The sequence below is a fragment of the Accipiter gentilis genome, chromosome 1, assembly GCF_929443795.1.
Source record: "Accipiter gentilis chromosome 1, bAccGen1.1, whole genome shotgun sequence".
Classification (NCBI taxonomy): Eukaryota; Metazoa; Chordata; class Aves; order Accipitriformes; family Accipitridae; genus Astur; species Astur gentilis.
The window spans coordinates 3,387,048-3,403,779 of NC_064880.1; the positions used below are offsets into that span (position 1 = coordinate 3,387,048).

The following is a 16,732-nucleotide window of genomic DNA, read 5'->3' on the forward strand; positions in this document are numbered from 1 at the left end:
CTGCTCTTGAACACAGAGACTGTAAGTCAAGAATGAAAGCTTTGATGAAGGGCGAGTGCTTCACTTGTAACCACACATAGATCTGGACAGTCTGTGTCTTGTTTTAACAATACAATTGCTTCAAATTCTCTTGCTTAAATCTCTGAAGTCAGGTCCTCTAGCAGGAGCTCCCAGGTCCTGGTTATCATAAGAGTAAGATCATGCTAGGCAACCTATTTAAACTGTTACACTCGTGGGTTTATTTTGTTATTTATTTATTATTATTATTCCTGAGGGGCAAAATTTCACTCCAAAGGATGTGGCTAAATTACAGTAAGTGTACTTTGTGTGGAAATGCCTGAGCCAGGCTGCAACTAGTAGTACAGCATGGATCTTAACTTGGGAAGGTAAACATGAAAAGTTCTGCACTGGCCACTGCATTATCATAGCTGTTGTGCTTATGATTTACTACTTGAAAACTGAAAGAACTTTATCTAGGATTAACAAGCTACTTGGAAACAGGAAATATTGCTAATGCAGTTTCTTGAGTTTGAATGTATCTCAAGTTCACTATATCTGGTAGTGAACTGATTCGAGTTTCAAGTGGTATATTTCCTGAATGCAGCTGAAACATTAGTATGGGTAATTTCTGCAGCCGCCTTCTCTTTATAATGGTAATGGCATAGTCGGAGGCTGTTTGTGACTCTAATCCCACTGAAGGTCAATAAGAAGTGGGTACCCAGTGCTTTATCCTTCAGGAAATCACAGCCCAGGGGCAGTATTCACAAAGGAGTTGCTTTGCTGCAGTGGATTTTGCTTCTGCTCAGCAGCACTCCCAAGATGATCTGCAGCCTTGATCAGTACGGTGGGCTTGCCTTCGTAATGGGTTCTGCAGTGCCAAGACTTCTTCCTCCAGGAGCAGGGAAGTACTAAAGAACAAATATCCTGAAATATGGAAAGGATTTGTCTTGTTGGCTCATCTCTCTTTTTGCGTCAAGCTCATCTTTGAGATGGGTGCTGCCATAAGCAGAAAGGCTTAAAGAAGGAATATGTTTTGCTGCTTTCAAATAACTTGAGCCAGGCGCTTGTCTGCATAGCTTGATACAATTTAGAGTGAGAAGGGTGAGGGGATGTATAGATCTTGCCTACACCCAGTTTCTTTTTTTTTCTTTCTTTTTTTGTTCTTTTTATCCCTTGGTTTGATTTTGTTAGTGAAAGCACTTGCAGAGAGATTCCTCTGGGGATGAGCCAGGCTCAGAGAGATTCTTGCATCTCCGTAATGCCAACATGCTTTCTAAACATCTCCCATTAGCTTCCCCACCTGAAAGAAAGAAACCTTAATTATCAAGTTATTAGGAAAGCTCGTGTTATTTTTCCCTTCAGTGTTTCCTCTGTTGCTCTTGCTTTGGTGATAAGAGTTTGAATAATGCAACTGACTCCATGTGGTGCTGGAGAACTGTTTTGTCTTCAGGCAGTTCCTTTTTGACAGTCTGTGTGTGTTTGCCTTCTCATATTTACGGTACATGCTCTTAGGAGTAACATACTGCATCCTGAATGCCAGTCCCCTCTTATCCTGTTCCCTCTCCTTCTCCATCCCCTTCTTTAACAGCTAGCAGCTGTCTGATGATTATATTAGAATTAGTCCTTGATAAATTAACCAATTATAGTTGGAATCTCTTACATAGGGCTAGTTCTTCCACAGTTAAAAATAGAGGGAAGCTGAGACCTTGTTGCCTCTAAGTGAGAGCTAATAATCTATATTAGTATTTGAGCATTTATTTAATTAAAGACCAATAATCATATTGTTTAAAGAGACTCGGCAAAGTGATTAGATGGCTCAGGGGATTGGTAATAGGATATAAACCTTTTCACCTCTAGGTTACTGGTTCAAGTCTAACTGCTGTTGGTAGAGGCCAGAAAGTGTTGTGTGATCGGTGGACTGTTGAAATATATGAATTGTTTTTAGCTTCCTTTCTGATTGGGCAGGGGTTTTTTTCTCCCCATTCCTGCAAAAACATTCAAAATACAGTAAGGAAAGTATGGAACTAGATTAGAATGTGCAAAGTCTGAATTTGCTTTCAGGACAGCTATAGACCTCCTGTGGGAGGCTGAGCAAGTTGCTTCATTTTGCCTCGATTTGTTCTCAGGACAGTGGTCTTGGCAGTGCTGCCTCCCTGTCTCTTTCTTGATCTGGTCTGTCTGAAGTGCAGGCAGTCCTTGGTGGGGTTTGTCTGTACAGGATGCCCAGCTTAATGGGAGACTAATTTTTGTACGGTCATTTAAAATACTAACCAAGTCTTTCAGTTGGTGGAATTCTATTTTCATTCTGGGCAAAACCTCTCATGTTGGTCATCTGCTTTCCTGGTTTGAATACTAGAGGACTGGAATCTCTTTATCCACCGTTATGCTTTTTAATAAAAAGTAACCACTTAATCTAGCAGGTTAAGTTGAATTAAAACTGGAACTGCTAAGTGGGAACGACCACATTCTGTTTGCAGAGATAAATTAAAGGGAATCTTGGATCAGTGCACGTTGTTTGTTTTTCTGTAGTGGTGCTTTACCCAGTATATGGTGGTTCTACTTCAGGATTTAAGTTGCATTTAGGCATGTTAATTATTTTAATCTCAGTTGTGCAAAATCAGTAGTCTCCTGCCTTTCTGGGTTAGGAAACTGAGGCACAAATGCTGATTTTCTTATAAAAGATTTACTGAATCATTGGTGGAGAAGGGACCCTCTCTGTCTGGTTCCTGGCTGTACGCTTCGGCCAGGAGCTTTTTCCAGCACTAGTAAGATTGAAAAAAAAAAATTAATGTGGAAGAACAGTTTCACCTAGGTTTGTACAAAAGGATCCTTTAACACAAAGCATCACTGTCTGTTGTTTTTGGTTTTGGTTTTTGTTTTTTTTCTTCTCTAATACAGAAAATTAGATACTAGCCTGGTAGATAAGTGGATAGAATCAGATCTTAGTTAAATGGAAGAGCCTCTGTCAATTAGTATATTACAATGAGCTACAAACCAGGAGGGTGGGGATAGGAAGAGAGACTCATTCTTCTTTCTCTTGTCTGTTTATCTGCTGATTAAAGATGTCATACTAGGCATACTGAATGGAGATGGTCTTTCTGTTCTGAATTTATTGGAAGTAAGGTTGAGTATAGTAAGCCTTCTGTGTGCCATGACCATGCCTGTGATCCATTATCCAGGGCGCATCCCTACTAATGATTGAGGATGTTGATAGGAAATAGAAATAATACGTGCTGGCATTAGTTGCTATATGAAGAATATACACCCTGCCTTGTAATGGGACTGGAATATATAATAATTCCCAAACACACTAGGCGGTATATAGAAGCTTGGTGTTTGTAATGAGAAGATAGATTGTTGCAGCATATCTTCAGTTACCTATTTCCATGGGAGTGCTGTGTGTTGGGTGCTCTGCAGCCTTTCCTTCTACCCTGGTTGACAGGTTGCCAGGCACCTTCAGCTTCCATGAATGTAAATGTCAGTGTCAGAGGAGCTTGGAAGGTGATAGCTGCAACAGTGTAGTATTATAAAAGTTTTCAGGTCATTATGAATTTATAGAAGAGTGCACACTGCATATCCTGGTTTTCATGGCATGATTGGGAAATGACTTCTTCTATCTGCTGCTCTGCCTTAAGGGACCATTAAGAGACAAAATGGGCACAAGAGATACAAGTATGATGAACATCAGGAGTCTGGTCCTCCTCCGAAAGTATATGGCTGTTGAGATTTGGCGGATATTGGTTTAGTTCAGACTTTTGATAGAGAAGGTGGCAACTCTGAGATTTGGTGATTGGTCCAGACCAGATTGTGAATTTTCAGGAGTTTTGAAGGTCTTTGTATAAGAAGTTATACTGTGTTTGGGCTGTCATACTGTCAAGTTTCAGCTTTTGCTTTTTATTTTTGTCATGGCAAAACCAGACTGAGAGTGCAGTCTTACAATGTGCGTGCATTTTGCAAGGAATGCTGACAACTTGCATGCTTAGGCAACTCAGAGAATGCTGTAATGACAAGTCAGAGGAAAAAAGTGCACTCCCTGCCTGGTGTACTTGTTTGTTCTGAGATGAGAAAAATTTTGTGGTGCTTGCAGGAATTTTGTGCATATCCTAGCTGATGATGCTTTCATGTTGAGAATGAATGTAACCTGATTTTATGAAAGTTTGGCAGGAATCCATGCAACTAGACACTAAGCACTTCCTTTCCTCTAGTTTCCCTTAGATCTCACAGAATATTTAGCAAAGCAGTGGCTGAACACCTTATGTCAGAGTGGAGAAACCTGTACAAGGGTATGTAATTCTCTTCTTTCTGTTCACAGCTGGTCCTGGCTGAAAGCTCCCACTCTGACACAGGCTCCCAGTGCACCGAGAGCCACACAGATCTCCCACCACCCATTGAGAGAACAGGCGGCATTGGAGACTCCCGGCCTCCATCATTCCAGTAAGAGCAAGCTGTCTATTATTTTTTTTTAAAAAAAAAACAAAAAATGCAATTCCTGTCTTGTTTCTTCCCCACATTTCTCCCTGCTGCTGCAAAGCAGCTATTTATTGTTATTGTTAGAAAAATAATACGCTTATTAGAACAGAGGAATTAAAAGGGGGATGGGAATAAAAACCCCCTATCATTGTTAGAATTAAATATATATCCTGTATGTCTCATTTTGAAAAACACTGTGGAAGAGTTAAGTAGTGAGGGAGCCCAAAATGCTTTTCGTAGTGTATGGATGACAACTTTTTATTACTCTGTTATGTATAATTATGTAGTATGCAGAGCCAGCAGAACACTGATACCAAGAGTAAAAATTTACACAAGGAACAATGCCTCCTCCATGTCCATACAGAGGCTAGTAGCATGAACTGCGTATAGCCAGACTGGGAGTCATCTGATTTAATGGTATCCTTGTTATTTCCTGTTACGTGTGCATAGCCAATGCATATCCTTAGAATACCTTCATTTTCAGGGAGGCCCTCTGAATTTACACAAGGAGGATTTAAAGCAGGACCTGGTTCTAGCTGTGATCTTAGTATATGTTCGGAGAAGGAAATGTGGTCTTGTTTGCCGGGTGTCACGCGTTTCCATTGATTTCTGGGATACCTATTGCCTGGAAGAGCTCTTCATGTTGTGTATGAGTCTTACAGATAAATGCCTTCTAGAGGGGACAAGAAATCTTGGGAAATGCTAACCCTGCGTGACGCTGTGTGTCTTGCAAGGGCTTTACTGCCCTCGTGCGTTCGTGAATTGCTTTATGTTGACTGGGAGAGGCCTGTATGAGTGCAGTCACATGGCCTGCAAATATAACTAGTTCTTTGTCTTTCTGACCTGTTCCTACATGTAATAGCTGCAAGATCAAACTTTATTTAAAAAAATACACTGTGAGTTAGGCACAAGTCTGTGTTTGTGGAACCACTCGCTGCTAATAACTGTAGGTACTCAGACCGATGAAATTTAAGCTGTGCTCTGCTGATGCACCTGCTGTCTTCCATAGTATTCTAAAAATCTTGTCTGTATCTTCATGCTGTCAGTCAGCACAGGGCTGCAAGTGGTGGTATCTTCATGTTACAGAGCAAATGTGGGAATCCTCAAAGGGGTGAAGTAACTTACACAGGTCATGCTGAGTCAGGGGTAGCAACACGGGAGGTCGTGCTTTCTGGCTTGTGTTCTCATTCCTAGATAAATCACCTTCCTTCTTTCTCTCTCCCCTACCCCTTTTTTGCTTTCATGCTTTAAACTGCAGTGGAGAATCTGGCTTGTGGGGAGGTCTTCTGGACTAAAACTTGTTCTCTCTTAATGCCTTTTTTATTTTTTCTCTTCACAATTGAATGTCTTAATTTTTGCAGTGTTTTTTGCTATTGTGTTTTATTTTTTCAATCCAGAAAAGAGCCTAATGATGACCTAGGTTTATTTCCATAACACAGGGCAGAGTATTTCACTCAGTTATTCTCAATGAAGCCCTTCATTCTGTTTCACTATTAGAATTTCATTTTAACACACCCACTCTAGGTTCAAAGATTCCAAGTGATAAAGAGTTCACTGTATTTTGAAATTATTTGTTTCTCTTGGATAAACTAAGTAAGTTGAGCTGCTCAAGTTTTTCATTGTACAGCATGGCTTCCAGAACTTGAACCATGACTGTAGTTCTCTTCTGATCACTTATAATTCTCCAGCAATTTTTGAAAATGATGTTTCTTGGGATTTTGGCATGGTGATTCTGCGCAATAGTGTGTTCAGTGCCATTTCTGCATACTGTCTCCTTGAATAGTATTTCCATTTAAGAGATCAGTAGCACAATCCTGTAACTTTCACAACTGTAACTTCAGTATTACTGTATACTCATGTTTACCTCCCCTTCTGTAAGTGTGACTTACCTTCTTGGTTCATAAATTCCTGAGATTTTTTTAAATGCTATTCAAACTATCAGAGATCTGTCATCTCCTGTCTTCCTTCTTCAGTGTTGATTGGGGCCGTATTTATGCAAGAAGCCCAAACTGAGCTAGGTGGTGTATAATTGTACAAACAGAAAAGTTGCTGGACAGCAAAGAACACAAGAGATAGATGAAGCAGACAGGTCAGCAGGCAATATCATGCAAGGGAATGAGATCCTTACCAGAGGTGAAGTGGTAATCTCAACTAGCTGCCTGACAGCATTGATATTTTGCTTTGTCATTGATTAGATCCAAGGAAAATTGACTTTTTCCCTTCCTGATGAGGGTTCTGACGTTCATCCTGTATTTCATGCTCCACTGCTTCTGTTTAGTGGTTGCCAAATCCATGTTCATCTGAATGGGTGAGGCTGCTCCTGGTTTAGTGGTGGAGGTGCATGACTGAGTTGAGAATAGTGACCTCTGAGCTACCTTTCTTACACAGCTCTTGGGTATGTGCACTGAAAATTGAAGTGAATTTAATTGGCTCAGCAATGAGGGAGGAAACAAGCCAGCTGTGAGCTTCCTTTTGCACCCTTTGTTAGGGTGTAAACCACCTTTTGTAGGCGGGTTTAGCCTAGGAAGAGATTTAGTAGTGGAAAGTATCAGCAGTAGTCACTAGATGGTGGTGCTGAGATGTCCGAGAGCCTCACAGGGTGACTTTAGGAAACTGTCACCCTCTTTCCCTTTTCAGTTGTACTGGACTGAAACAAGAAATACAAACGTACTTGTGACAACACTTAGATACATGCTTGGATCTTGGTAGCTTCATTAGGGCTTAAAATGCGTAGTCAAATGTTTTCTTGAATAACAACCTCGATTTCCTAATTTGTGTGGTGGGCATGTCAGTACATTTCATTAACGCAAAGAAAGTGTGTGGGCGTGCAGAAGGCCTTTCAGCAGTCCTCTTAAATGTAACACTATAGAGATGTGCTTACACATAGGCCAGTTCTGGGTCCAGCTTCCACAGAAGTCCATGGGACCAGTTAGTTAGATTGTTGGTAGTTTTAATTCCCTGTGTGAAATGTGCATGGCAGTGTACTCCAGCCTCATGGAATTCTAGGAGAAATAAATTAATGACAACGATGCGTTGATGTAAGTATAATGATGGCCATTATGCACTCTGTGTGCATAAGTAGGACGGCAGGCATAAATAACAGGTGCAAAGGGCAGATGTGAATTGGGACGGCTTTTTAAATGGGTGGTATTTATGGGACACAGAGGAAGAGTATGACCAGTAACTTTCTAAGGGAAGTCTTTCACAGGAGAGCATTAGTCCACGTCAGATCATGTGCTATTGTATTTTCAGGAGCTTTAGATCAGTTTCCACAATTTAGTCTGTTAGAATGAGCTATGGCCTTTGCCAGCGCTCCAAGAGGCTTTTCTTATTTCCTTCCACGTGAGCGCTTCAAGGTAGCTTATTAAACGCAAGAATAGCAGAGATACATAAAACAGATTGAGCCTGAGGGGAAAACTAAATAGCTACGCTAGTTCTGTTCAGCAGGGGAAAAAAGAGCATCTCCATCTTCCACTTTGCTCCAGCCAGCTCTGCTTTAATATGACTGTTTTCTTTTCCTCAGCAGAGATCTTGAAACAGATGGTTGCAAATAAGCAGTCTTACATATTCAGTGTTCTGTATTACAGTCACTGCTCTTCATTAGCTGACTTGACTTGTCTATTGGAATTAGAAGTGAAAGCCAGCCTGGTTTATATGAACTGACAAATGGCCCTTTCTCAATGCTTGAAAGTTCAAGAGTATAGAGCTGTTACTGCTGTTTGTTTAGATTCATCCCAGAAAGCAGTCCTAAACCATGGGGACAAATTCTCTACTGCCTCTTTGAAACCTTTTGTTCTGGTTAATTGTAGTAGTGAGAAAGTGACTCTCAGCAGAGCCCTCACAAAAGCAGAGTGGAAGAAATCTGGCTGCGGAGATCATCATCAAGATCTTTCTGCTTTTTGCCCAAAGCTCACTTGCTCATAACGGTCCTTCACTGGGGCTTACTAGATTAATCTTGTGCTGGCATATCAGTGTAGCTTTCAAACAGTTGAGAACATGGGGAAAGGACCTGGGGTCTATTTGTACATTTCACAGACATGTACTTAATTATTTTGAGCTTTGCTGTGACTTGGAAGACTTCAACCTTCAAGGTCAGCGCTCTATATTAAAAGTGGCCACAGTGAGCTATAGCTTCTGCCCTTTGGCTGTCAGCATGCCGCTTATCTACCTTGGGTTACTGTCAGGAAAACAAACCTGTTCAGGGTGAACAAGCACTTAAGGAAGTGAGCTGAAACACTGGGTTTGGTTTAAAAAATATATTTATGTATTGGGATATTGTAGAAAAGGCAACTGAATTCACAGGCTTGAGAATAAGCTCTTGATAGAGCATGTCATCTGTTGCCATTACGAGAGGAGCTCATACATACTTGTATATATTTCTCAAATCTGTGATCTTCAGAATGAGCATGGGAGGGTTTGAGAGATGCACAGGAACTTGGGGTGTTTTGGAAGCCGAGATGAGTGTTGGGGTCAACAAGTTTTGTTCTTCCAAAAACCGGTGTTATCTGTTTGTTCTTCTGTTAGGCAGGTATGCTGCATATTTGTGGTATTAAAGCTATCGTGATGGAACTGTGCTGAAATCTCATTTCCTTTGCAAGTGTGTTAGCAGCTAAAGCTGTCTTGTAGTTAGTTGTCGTCTTGCTGCATGCTAAAATGATCCCTTTTCTTAGCCCACCGGTGGGCTTTTTTTCCTATGGAAGTTTCATACAACAGTCTTGTGGCAGCTTTTTCAATGGCATGATGATACTACTTGTGCAAATAGTGCTGTGTGCAAATCAGGTCATTGATATTGAACTGTCTTTTCACCCTTAGGTAGTTTTGGGGTGAGCAGAGCAGTCTGAGGGAGCTTGCAGTGCTGCAGCAAGACTGCAGCTAATCTGCATAGTAGTTTTCTGGCTTCTAAACCAACATGCTCATGACTACAACTGCTTTTATCAAAAAGAAAAAAAGAGATGACTCCACTCTTTCTTCCTATTTGTTCTCTAACAGCCCAAATGCTGCCAGCAGCCGGGACGGCCTGGACAATGAAACAGGAACAGAGTCAGTTATTAGCCACCGGCGAGACAGACATCGACGGAGAAATAGAGAAGGGCATGAGGATGGTGAGTCCTATTTCATTTTTCCCCTTTTTCCTTTAGAAAGAACAATTCTTCTGATAATCTTTCAGAGCAACAACTACACTTATGTGAATACCGCAGAAGAGAAATGTGTCTGCATTCTTGCGTGATTTCAGGGACTATTATTATTTTAATGGAATAATTTGATAATTGCTTTGAAACTCTTTGAAGCTCAGCATTTTCTAAGAGGTCTGGACAACCTACAGTAAAGCGGCAGAGAGATTGTTTTTGACAATATACAGAACTTTCTGTAATATTAGAAGATGATTAGCTCGGAGAGGAATAACACCACCCAATGCTGAGCTCCATACTGTCATGGCTAGGCTGCCTCCATTATTCAAGTTTGCTCATTTAAAGGTAGAGCACGTTATCTGTACGATGCATTGGGAGTTTGCAGTGTAGACAGTTTAAGAGTCTTAGTATTTTAACTTTGCAAGATCTGAGCCAAAATCCTCTGAAATAATTTCTGTTGATTTCTCTAGGCTTGGATCAGCGGTAGTGTTTTATGCTGGTATAACTACAGCACATTGGCTCTGAAGATCTTCTTTTATACATAAATACACCCAAAGTACACATATAAACTACAGAACTTCATCTCTTGCCTCTAGTCTATACATCAAAGTAAGCTTGCTTTTTTCATTTGTTGCCAGACAAGAATTTCCAGGCTTAATTAAGAATTAATAGGTGCCACCCATTGAGTTTAAACCAGTCCAGAATATGGAATACTTGGGCCCAAGAGATGCCATCACAGGCTTTATTCACAGCTCCACCCACTAAAGTATTTGCCTCCAGTTAGAAAACCAGAAGTCATCTATATACTGTGGGTTAGAAGCAGGTGTCTTCCTGTTCATTTAACCCTTCCAACTTGCAAGTGACTCAGAGTGAAAGAAAGTTACTCAGTGGGTGGAGCAGAGAGCTGTCTTTGCATGATCCTGCCTGCAGATTCCTTTGGGAAATCACAGAAAGAGGCAGAATCTTCTAATAGTGTTGTGTTAAAAACTTATTACAGGAAGAATGTTAACGGTGGTTTGTTTTTAACATTGGTTTAAACTAGTACCAATGCATGTTTTGCCATGGACATTCATGGCAAAAGAGCTGGTTGTTGAATGGCTAGTCTACGACCATAGTCTAGATTGCTCATATGGGATTGTTTGAGCAGAGGAGTTTCTGCTTTCTGGTGGTCTGAAACTAGTTCATACTTTTCCCTTTAGATAGAAATGGGATAAAATTTCCTCCTTCTCCTGTCAGTCTAAGCTGTGCTGAGGCAAGAACATGTCACTCAGTAATGCAAACATAACCTGTTCTCAAAACAATTTAGGCCTCCTACCTGAAGCAGGCTATACGCACAAGCAAGATGTGAGTTTTGTTAACGTGCATAAAGCAAGGACAACTGCTGTGTGATCTTGGTCTCATGAAATGTATTATTTAATGTCCATAGTGTTTCTGTGGTCATAATAATATTTTATTTAAAAAAACGAAACCACCAGCGTGTTAATTTCAGTTGAAGGCATGTCTCCAAAATGCACAGTTCAGCACCTGAACTGCCACTTAAAAAGATTAAAAGAGGTGAAATACACTTATCCTGGAGAAGGGTTTTAAGGCCTATTCATAACAATGGTCCCACATTAGCAGAGTCATTCTTTTCTTGAGTCTTCGTGTCCTCTTTGGAGCACAGCTGGATGTAAAATGGGGGAACAGTCATAGGAAAAAGGGGCGAAGGGTGGGGAGGAAGGGCAGCAGGGTTGTGACACCTGGTTCACAGCAATTTCAGGGACAGCAGCTGTGTGCTTACTTGTCATTATGAAATAGTGGTAAATCCTCCTTTCCCTGCAGAAAGAAGGAAATTCAGTTAGAGTGTTTGATCTTGTGCTGTAGAGACTTGTTTAAATAATACCAAAATTACAGCTCTAGTAGTTCACAGCGAGGCAGGATGAGGGATCTTCATTGGAGCACTGCATTACTCATCGGTTTGTTCCATAGGTATTATTATGCAGAGTAGCCAAGACATACATGTACAGTATTGCCAGCTCACCAAACTGTACAATAATAACATGTACCATGTAGTGTTTGTAACTGAGCTCATTATTGGTATAAAGTGAATGACAAAGAATACCCACCCTGACAATGAGGATAACCCTGGATACTCTGTGAAGGGAAAGCAGTACTCATTCCACAAGAAAAAATGAACAGTGTATTATAGCCTTCATTTCAAAAAAGGTGAAGTGAGAAAACGTGCTAATGAGCCATTTGGGAACTGCATAGATGTAGACACATTGAGCTAAAACCTGTACAGGTCAAGCAAGCTTATTCCATTGATCCCTGATCACTGTGGAATTGAGATTCAACAGAATGAGGTTCTCGTTCTGACTTGGGAAAACCCAGGGAAGGGCAGGGAAGAGAAGAGAAGCAAAACAAAAATCTGTTGAGAATGTAGGTAAAATGAAAATATCCCAAAGTAAATGTAAGTAGAAAAGCAGAATTCTAACTGCGAGCTGTGCAGAAATGTCTCTCTCCTGTCAGCCTGGCATTTAGGGACCGCTACTGTTTTCAGAGCATGACAGAGGCTTCCTTTCAAGTTAGCCACTAGTTTTCACTTAAATGCCCTCCAGCCCCCACTGTACAGCTCCATCATGAGTAGATGAGAATTTCATCTTAATCTCCCAAGTGGATTTACGTTTCATCTTTTAGAAAGATTAAAATAATACTCAGTAATGAGCAATATTGGTACCATTAGTTGTAGGCAACCTTTTATTCCTTCTTGTTAAGGGTTAGACCCACGAACCTATCTGTGCTGCCCAGTCATTCTACATAGTGGTGGAGTCCTTAAAGCATAATCTTCCCTGTCTTTCTTAAACCACAGGCTTTAATTCATAAAAAGACTAGTTTAATGCTCAAATTAAAAATAAGGTCTTGCACAGACCAATTATTTGGAGTACCGGTGTGAGAAAGGGGTAAGAATGAGTTGGCAGGAAGCTGAAGGGTTAAGCATTTTTGTGTGTCTGTGCATGAGGACAGTGTATGAATTAAAAAATGTTTATTGCCAACTTGTTTCCTCTTTGTTTTGCAGTGACAGCTATTCAGAATGCTCGCAGGGCAAAGTGTTATATAGAGAGCTCAGAACAGACAGATGCTTTGTCCTGAAAAGCTAATGGTGGAAATGTCTGAGACAAAAGCTGGCAGGGAAAACAGGAATGGGAAAAAGGGAGTTTTTCTCTCTAGCTACTGTTGATATTGGGGGGATTAGAACTGCTTAAAGAGTTAAAAGTTTCTTTGACATTTCTGTCCTAATGTCCATTTTAATTTGCACAAATTGTTTCCTGCTCGTACAGGAGACTGGAAAACTGTGTCGGATAGTTCAGACTGACAGCCTGTGCTTGAACTGCAACAGGTTTCTTACAGAGGCATTCAGTTTTGATTTGAAGAGTCTAGGTGATGGTAAACTAACCAGATTCTCTGATGGCTGATAATTAAAAGTGTGTTATCATGAGCAGATTGTTCACAATTCTAGCCTGTATGCTTTACTTCGTTGTTGCAGGATTACTCATCATAGAAAAACTATTTCTGCTGAATTGCTAATGGGCAATTATAGACATACATACAGAGGCCATTATAAATATTGATGGCGTACTGCAGCCAGAAGATGTGGGACACCTCTCTCCATTGAAAATGCAAAAGGATTTTGCTCCAGAGAGTCTGTGATTTACTAGATGGGATTCACTCTCATAACAACACAGGCTAGGTCATTTGCAAGCTCTTCCACCCATTTCCTTTAAACTATGCTGCTATATTAAGTGCAGAGGCAATGAATAGCTGTGGATGCTCCTGTGCTTATATCTTCACTGATTTCAAAAATATACCCACAAAGAGAATGTGATGGGCTGAGGAACATAGTGAAACTCCTTAATTCATCAATGTGCATTTGAAGGTATGTGACATTTCAGATACAAGCACTAAGAAAATCATAAGAGAAACTGATCTGAAAAACAAAGTGCATTTATAATTTTATTGGTGAAATGTCTGCCAGAGACTGGGAGAAGAATGAGAAGGGATGTAGTTTCTAAAGAACTATCACCCTGGATCATACTATACTTAAGAGAGAGGAGGAACTTTGTTACTGTTTTTAATCTGTCCTATGCCAATGTCTAGAAGACTTTCTCTGGTGGCACTGTACAGCTGATGACATCGGGGAGCAGAAGTGGCTCAGCTGGACAAATTCTGCCTAGCATGAGTTTTCCTTTTGAATGGGAGGAAGGTTAGCCAGAGGGGCAGTTATCAATGTATCTGTCATTTCCTTCCTTACCTACTGTAGATGTCCAAACACACATCAGCAGAGCCTGCTCCCACCCAGCCTCATCAGCCGTGGAATGCTCTTGGTTTTGTTGTTGGCCCTTTCATCACTTAAGCACCTGCTTAACTTTCAGGAAGTAAGCTTAAATCCAAGTGATTTTGGTCAACCTCAATTATGTAGTTAAAGTATGTGCTAAGATTCTGTGTTGAACTGAATGCCTAATAGGTGCTAGGAGAAGCTGCTTTCTGGACTTTTCTCCGGGACCTCATTTACAGCTCTGTCAAAGCTAAGGAAAGTTTTTCACTTATGTCATTCCTCTGCCTGAGCTTTGGTTATTTGTGCATGGACCTGTTACCTGTAGCAAGAGCACCAGTTTATAGGGTCTCCAGTTTTTCTCCAGTTCCTTTTCAGTCATTTTTAGTAGACCATTCTCTGCTAATGGGAGCTAGAATGGTGTGTGATGTCATATATGCAAAGCACATGGTAATTCTCATCCACAGATGCTCAGTAAAGCTGGGGAAACAATGAAGGAACAACAAGTAGAGATGTAATTTTTCTCCAGGGAGTTGCCTAAGTTTAAATTTGCTGTATTATTCTCACGCTTTAAGCATGAGGTTTCACACCAAGAGTGCAAGTAGAAAGAGGTTTTGCTCTGATACCGCTGTTGTATTCTCAGTGAGGTTAATAAAGTGAACTAGCTGAGAAAGATGAGCCCTGTGAGGTAAGCATGGACAAAGTTACCGTCTGTGTGTGTGTATGTATTTTAAGGTATAATGATGGTTATATTGTGGAAGCTACATATGCAGAGAAATTAAAAAAAGAATTTTTTTTGAGAGGCTTTGTATTCAAAGAGACTTTTGTATGAATTGGGCAATATGTCTTTTCCTGATCACCTTTCACACTAATTAGTAGCAAATCTATTCCTGGCATTAGCTTCATATAAAATTAATCTGAAAGAGCTGAGCTGTCAGTATGTCAGAGCTCCACTTTCTTTCTTAAATCAACAAAAGTCCTTGTTGCTTTGGAAAGTTGACAAAGTCTTATTAAGTGAAAGTAGAGTGAGGATCTTAATTAGAAATGTGGGAGGTCTGCCTGGCACATGTTCTTGGGACCCCTTGCTGTCTAGAACAAAGCTCCCATGTCAAGTTCCTGAGGAGGAGTGGGAAAGGGGACTGTGGACGCTCTAATTAGGGAGGTAATTAAGGGACAAGTTTTCTTTGGCATTGGAGAATGTTTTATAGCTACTGCTCGGTTTCTGACAAGTCCGCAGATGTCAAGTGTCGACACTAGTGCTTCAACACTGAGTTTGCTGTGGAGTGAACTTAACTATTGTCCAGCCAGCTGAAAAATGCCAGATAATGACCTATGCTTGGAGAAGCTCTTAATGTGGGCATGCTTGTAGATCCCCAAAAGTTTGGGAAGAGGAGCTGTTGCAGATTTCCAGTCATTGCTGCAGTATATGCATTCTTTACCATAGTATGTGCCAAGGAATCTGAACAAAAAGGGCTGGGACTACAAAACAATTGCAGTGGGAACTTTAACAACGGTAGCTGAAAATACAGTTCTCGGCAATTGTTGCCCTTTAAAGACTCTGTCACGTATGAACAACTACGAGGTGGTTGGTGAGCCCCTGAAGTTTCGAAGTGACCGGGTGGCCATGCATGGGACACTGGCAGTGTAGGACTGTGTGCCTGCGAGAGCAGGAACTTTGTTAGTGGTTGTAATCTGTCCTATGGAAATGTCTAGAAGCCTTTTTCTGGTAGCACAGTAGAGCCATTGGAGAGACTGTTCAAGGGTTCCAAAAAACTTCAAGCACAAGACAAGTTGGGGTATATAACACGCAGATGGGTACAAGCGTAGAGCAGGAGCGGACGATGTAATACTCGCCATTCTTCCCTACTTAGGTAGCAGAGGCTATGACTCCTGCACGCAAGTGAGCTGCACAGATGGGGTCGCAAGTCTTCATTGAAAAAGTGGTAACATGCTTCCTGTTAATAATTGGTAAAGACTTTCTGCGTTGGTGGGGATTGGAAGCTCTGTTGGTTTTTTCTCTGAATTGGGAGCTTGGGGATGACTTCTTCCTGAGACACTCTCACCTTTGTTCTCTTGCAGTGTCACGGAACCCTCTTTACAGCTTCCTTGAGCAGATGCTGCTCTACTCTTTTCCGCTTTCAAGGCTTATTTGATTTAGTACTTTGATGTGCTTTTGTCCCTCAGGCAGGGCCTACTCCGCTGTTGATAAAAGTCAAGGAGGACATATTTTAACCTCCTAGGCTATGCTTTATTCTCATCTCTGTGACACATTGAAAGGCTTTTGTCAGACAGTCTCAGTGAACTCTGTCATCCTCTAATGAAGAAACAGGAGCAGGGGGTCAACAGGGCAGAAAGTCCCTCATTATTAGTGGGAGAGGCATTGAACCAGAGCAGGGAATGATTCTTGTTTAGGTTAAGGACTTGGATACCTGGGAGTGTTGTATGAATAAAACTCTCATAATCATGGTTTGTGAAAGTACTCACTCAATTATAGTAATGGATTCCGACCCTTACCCCCCAAACAGTGCTGGCCTAGTTAGAAAAACTTAGAAAAGGGAATTTTAATTGGGTGGAGAGATTACAAAAACTTTATGGATTTAAATGCACACCTTAATTACACAGGAAACCTTTCCTGTGATTTCAAGGCTACCTGGTGCTGTTCAGGAGGTATAAAACATGGTTAAAATTGAAGTGTATTTGCGTACTGGTAAAACCACTTTTATCTATTGGAGGGGTGTATAGGAGCTTTTCTATAAAAGAAGATCTAGTTCAAACAGGAAATGTGAAGTTGAGTGCATTTTTTCTGTTTAAAATTTAACAGAGA

General features: G+C 40.9%; 1 protein-coding gene across 3 annotated transcripts in view; it reads left to right on the forward strand.

The window, feature by feature from the left end:
- Positions 1-16,732, forward strand: part of DVL1 (dishevelled segment polarity protein 1) — a 105,315-nt gene that overhangs the window by 50,261 nt on the left and 38,322 nt on the right. For all 3 annotated transcript variants that reach the window (XM_049812701.1, XM_049812710.1, XM_049812719.1), the window contains exons 3-4: positions 4,313-4,434; positions 9,460-9,572. In XM_049812701.1, the coding sequence (XP_049668658.1) occupies positions 4,313-4,434; positions 9,460-9,572 (235 nt within the window). The remainder of the gene's footprint in view (positions 1-4,312; positions 4,435-9,459; positions 9,573-16,732) is intronic.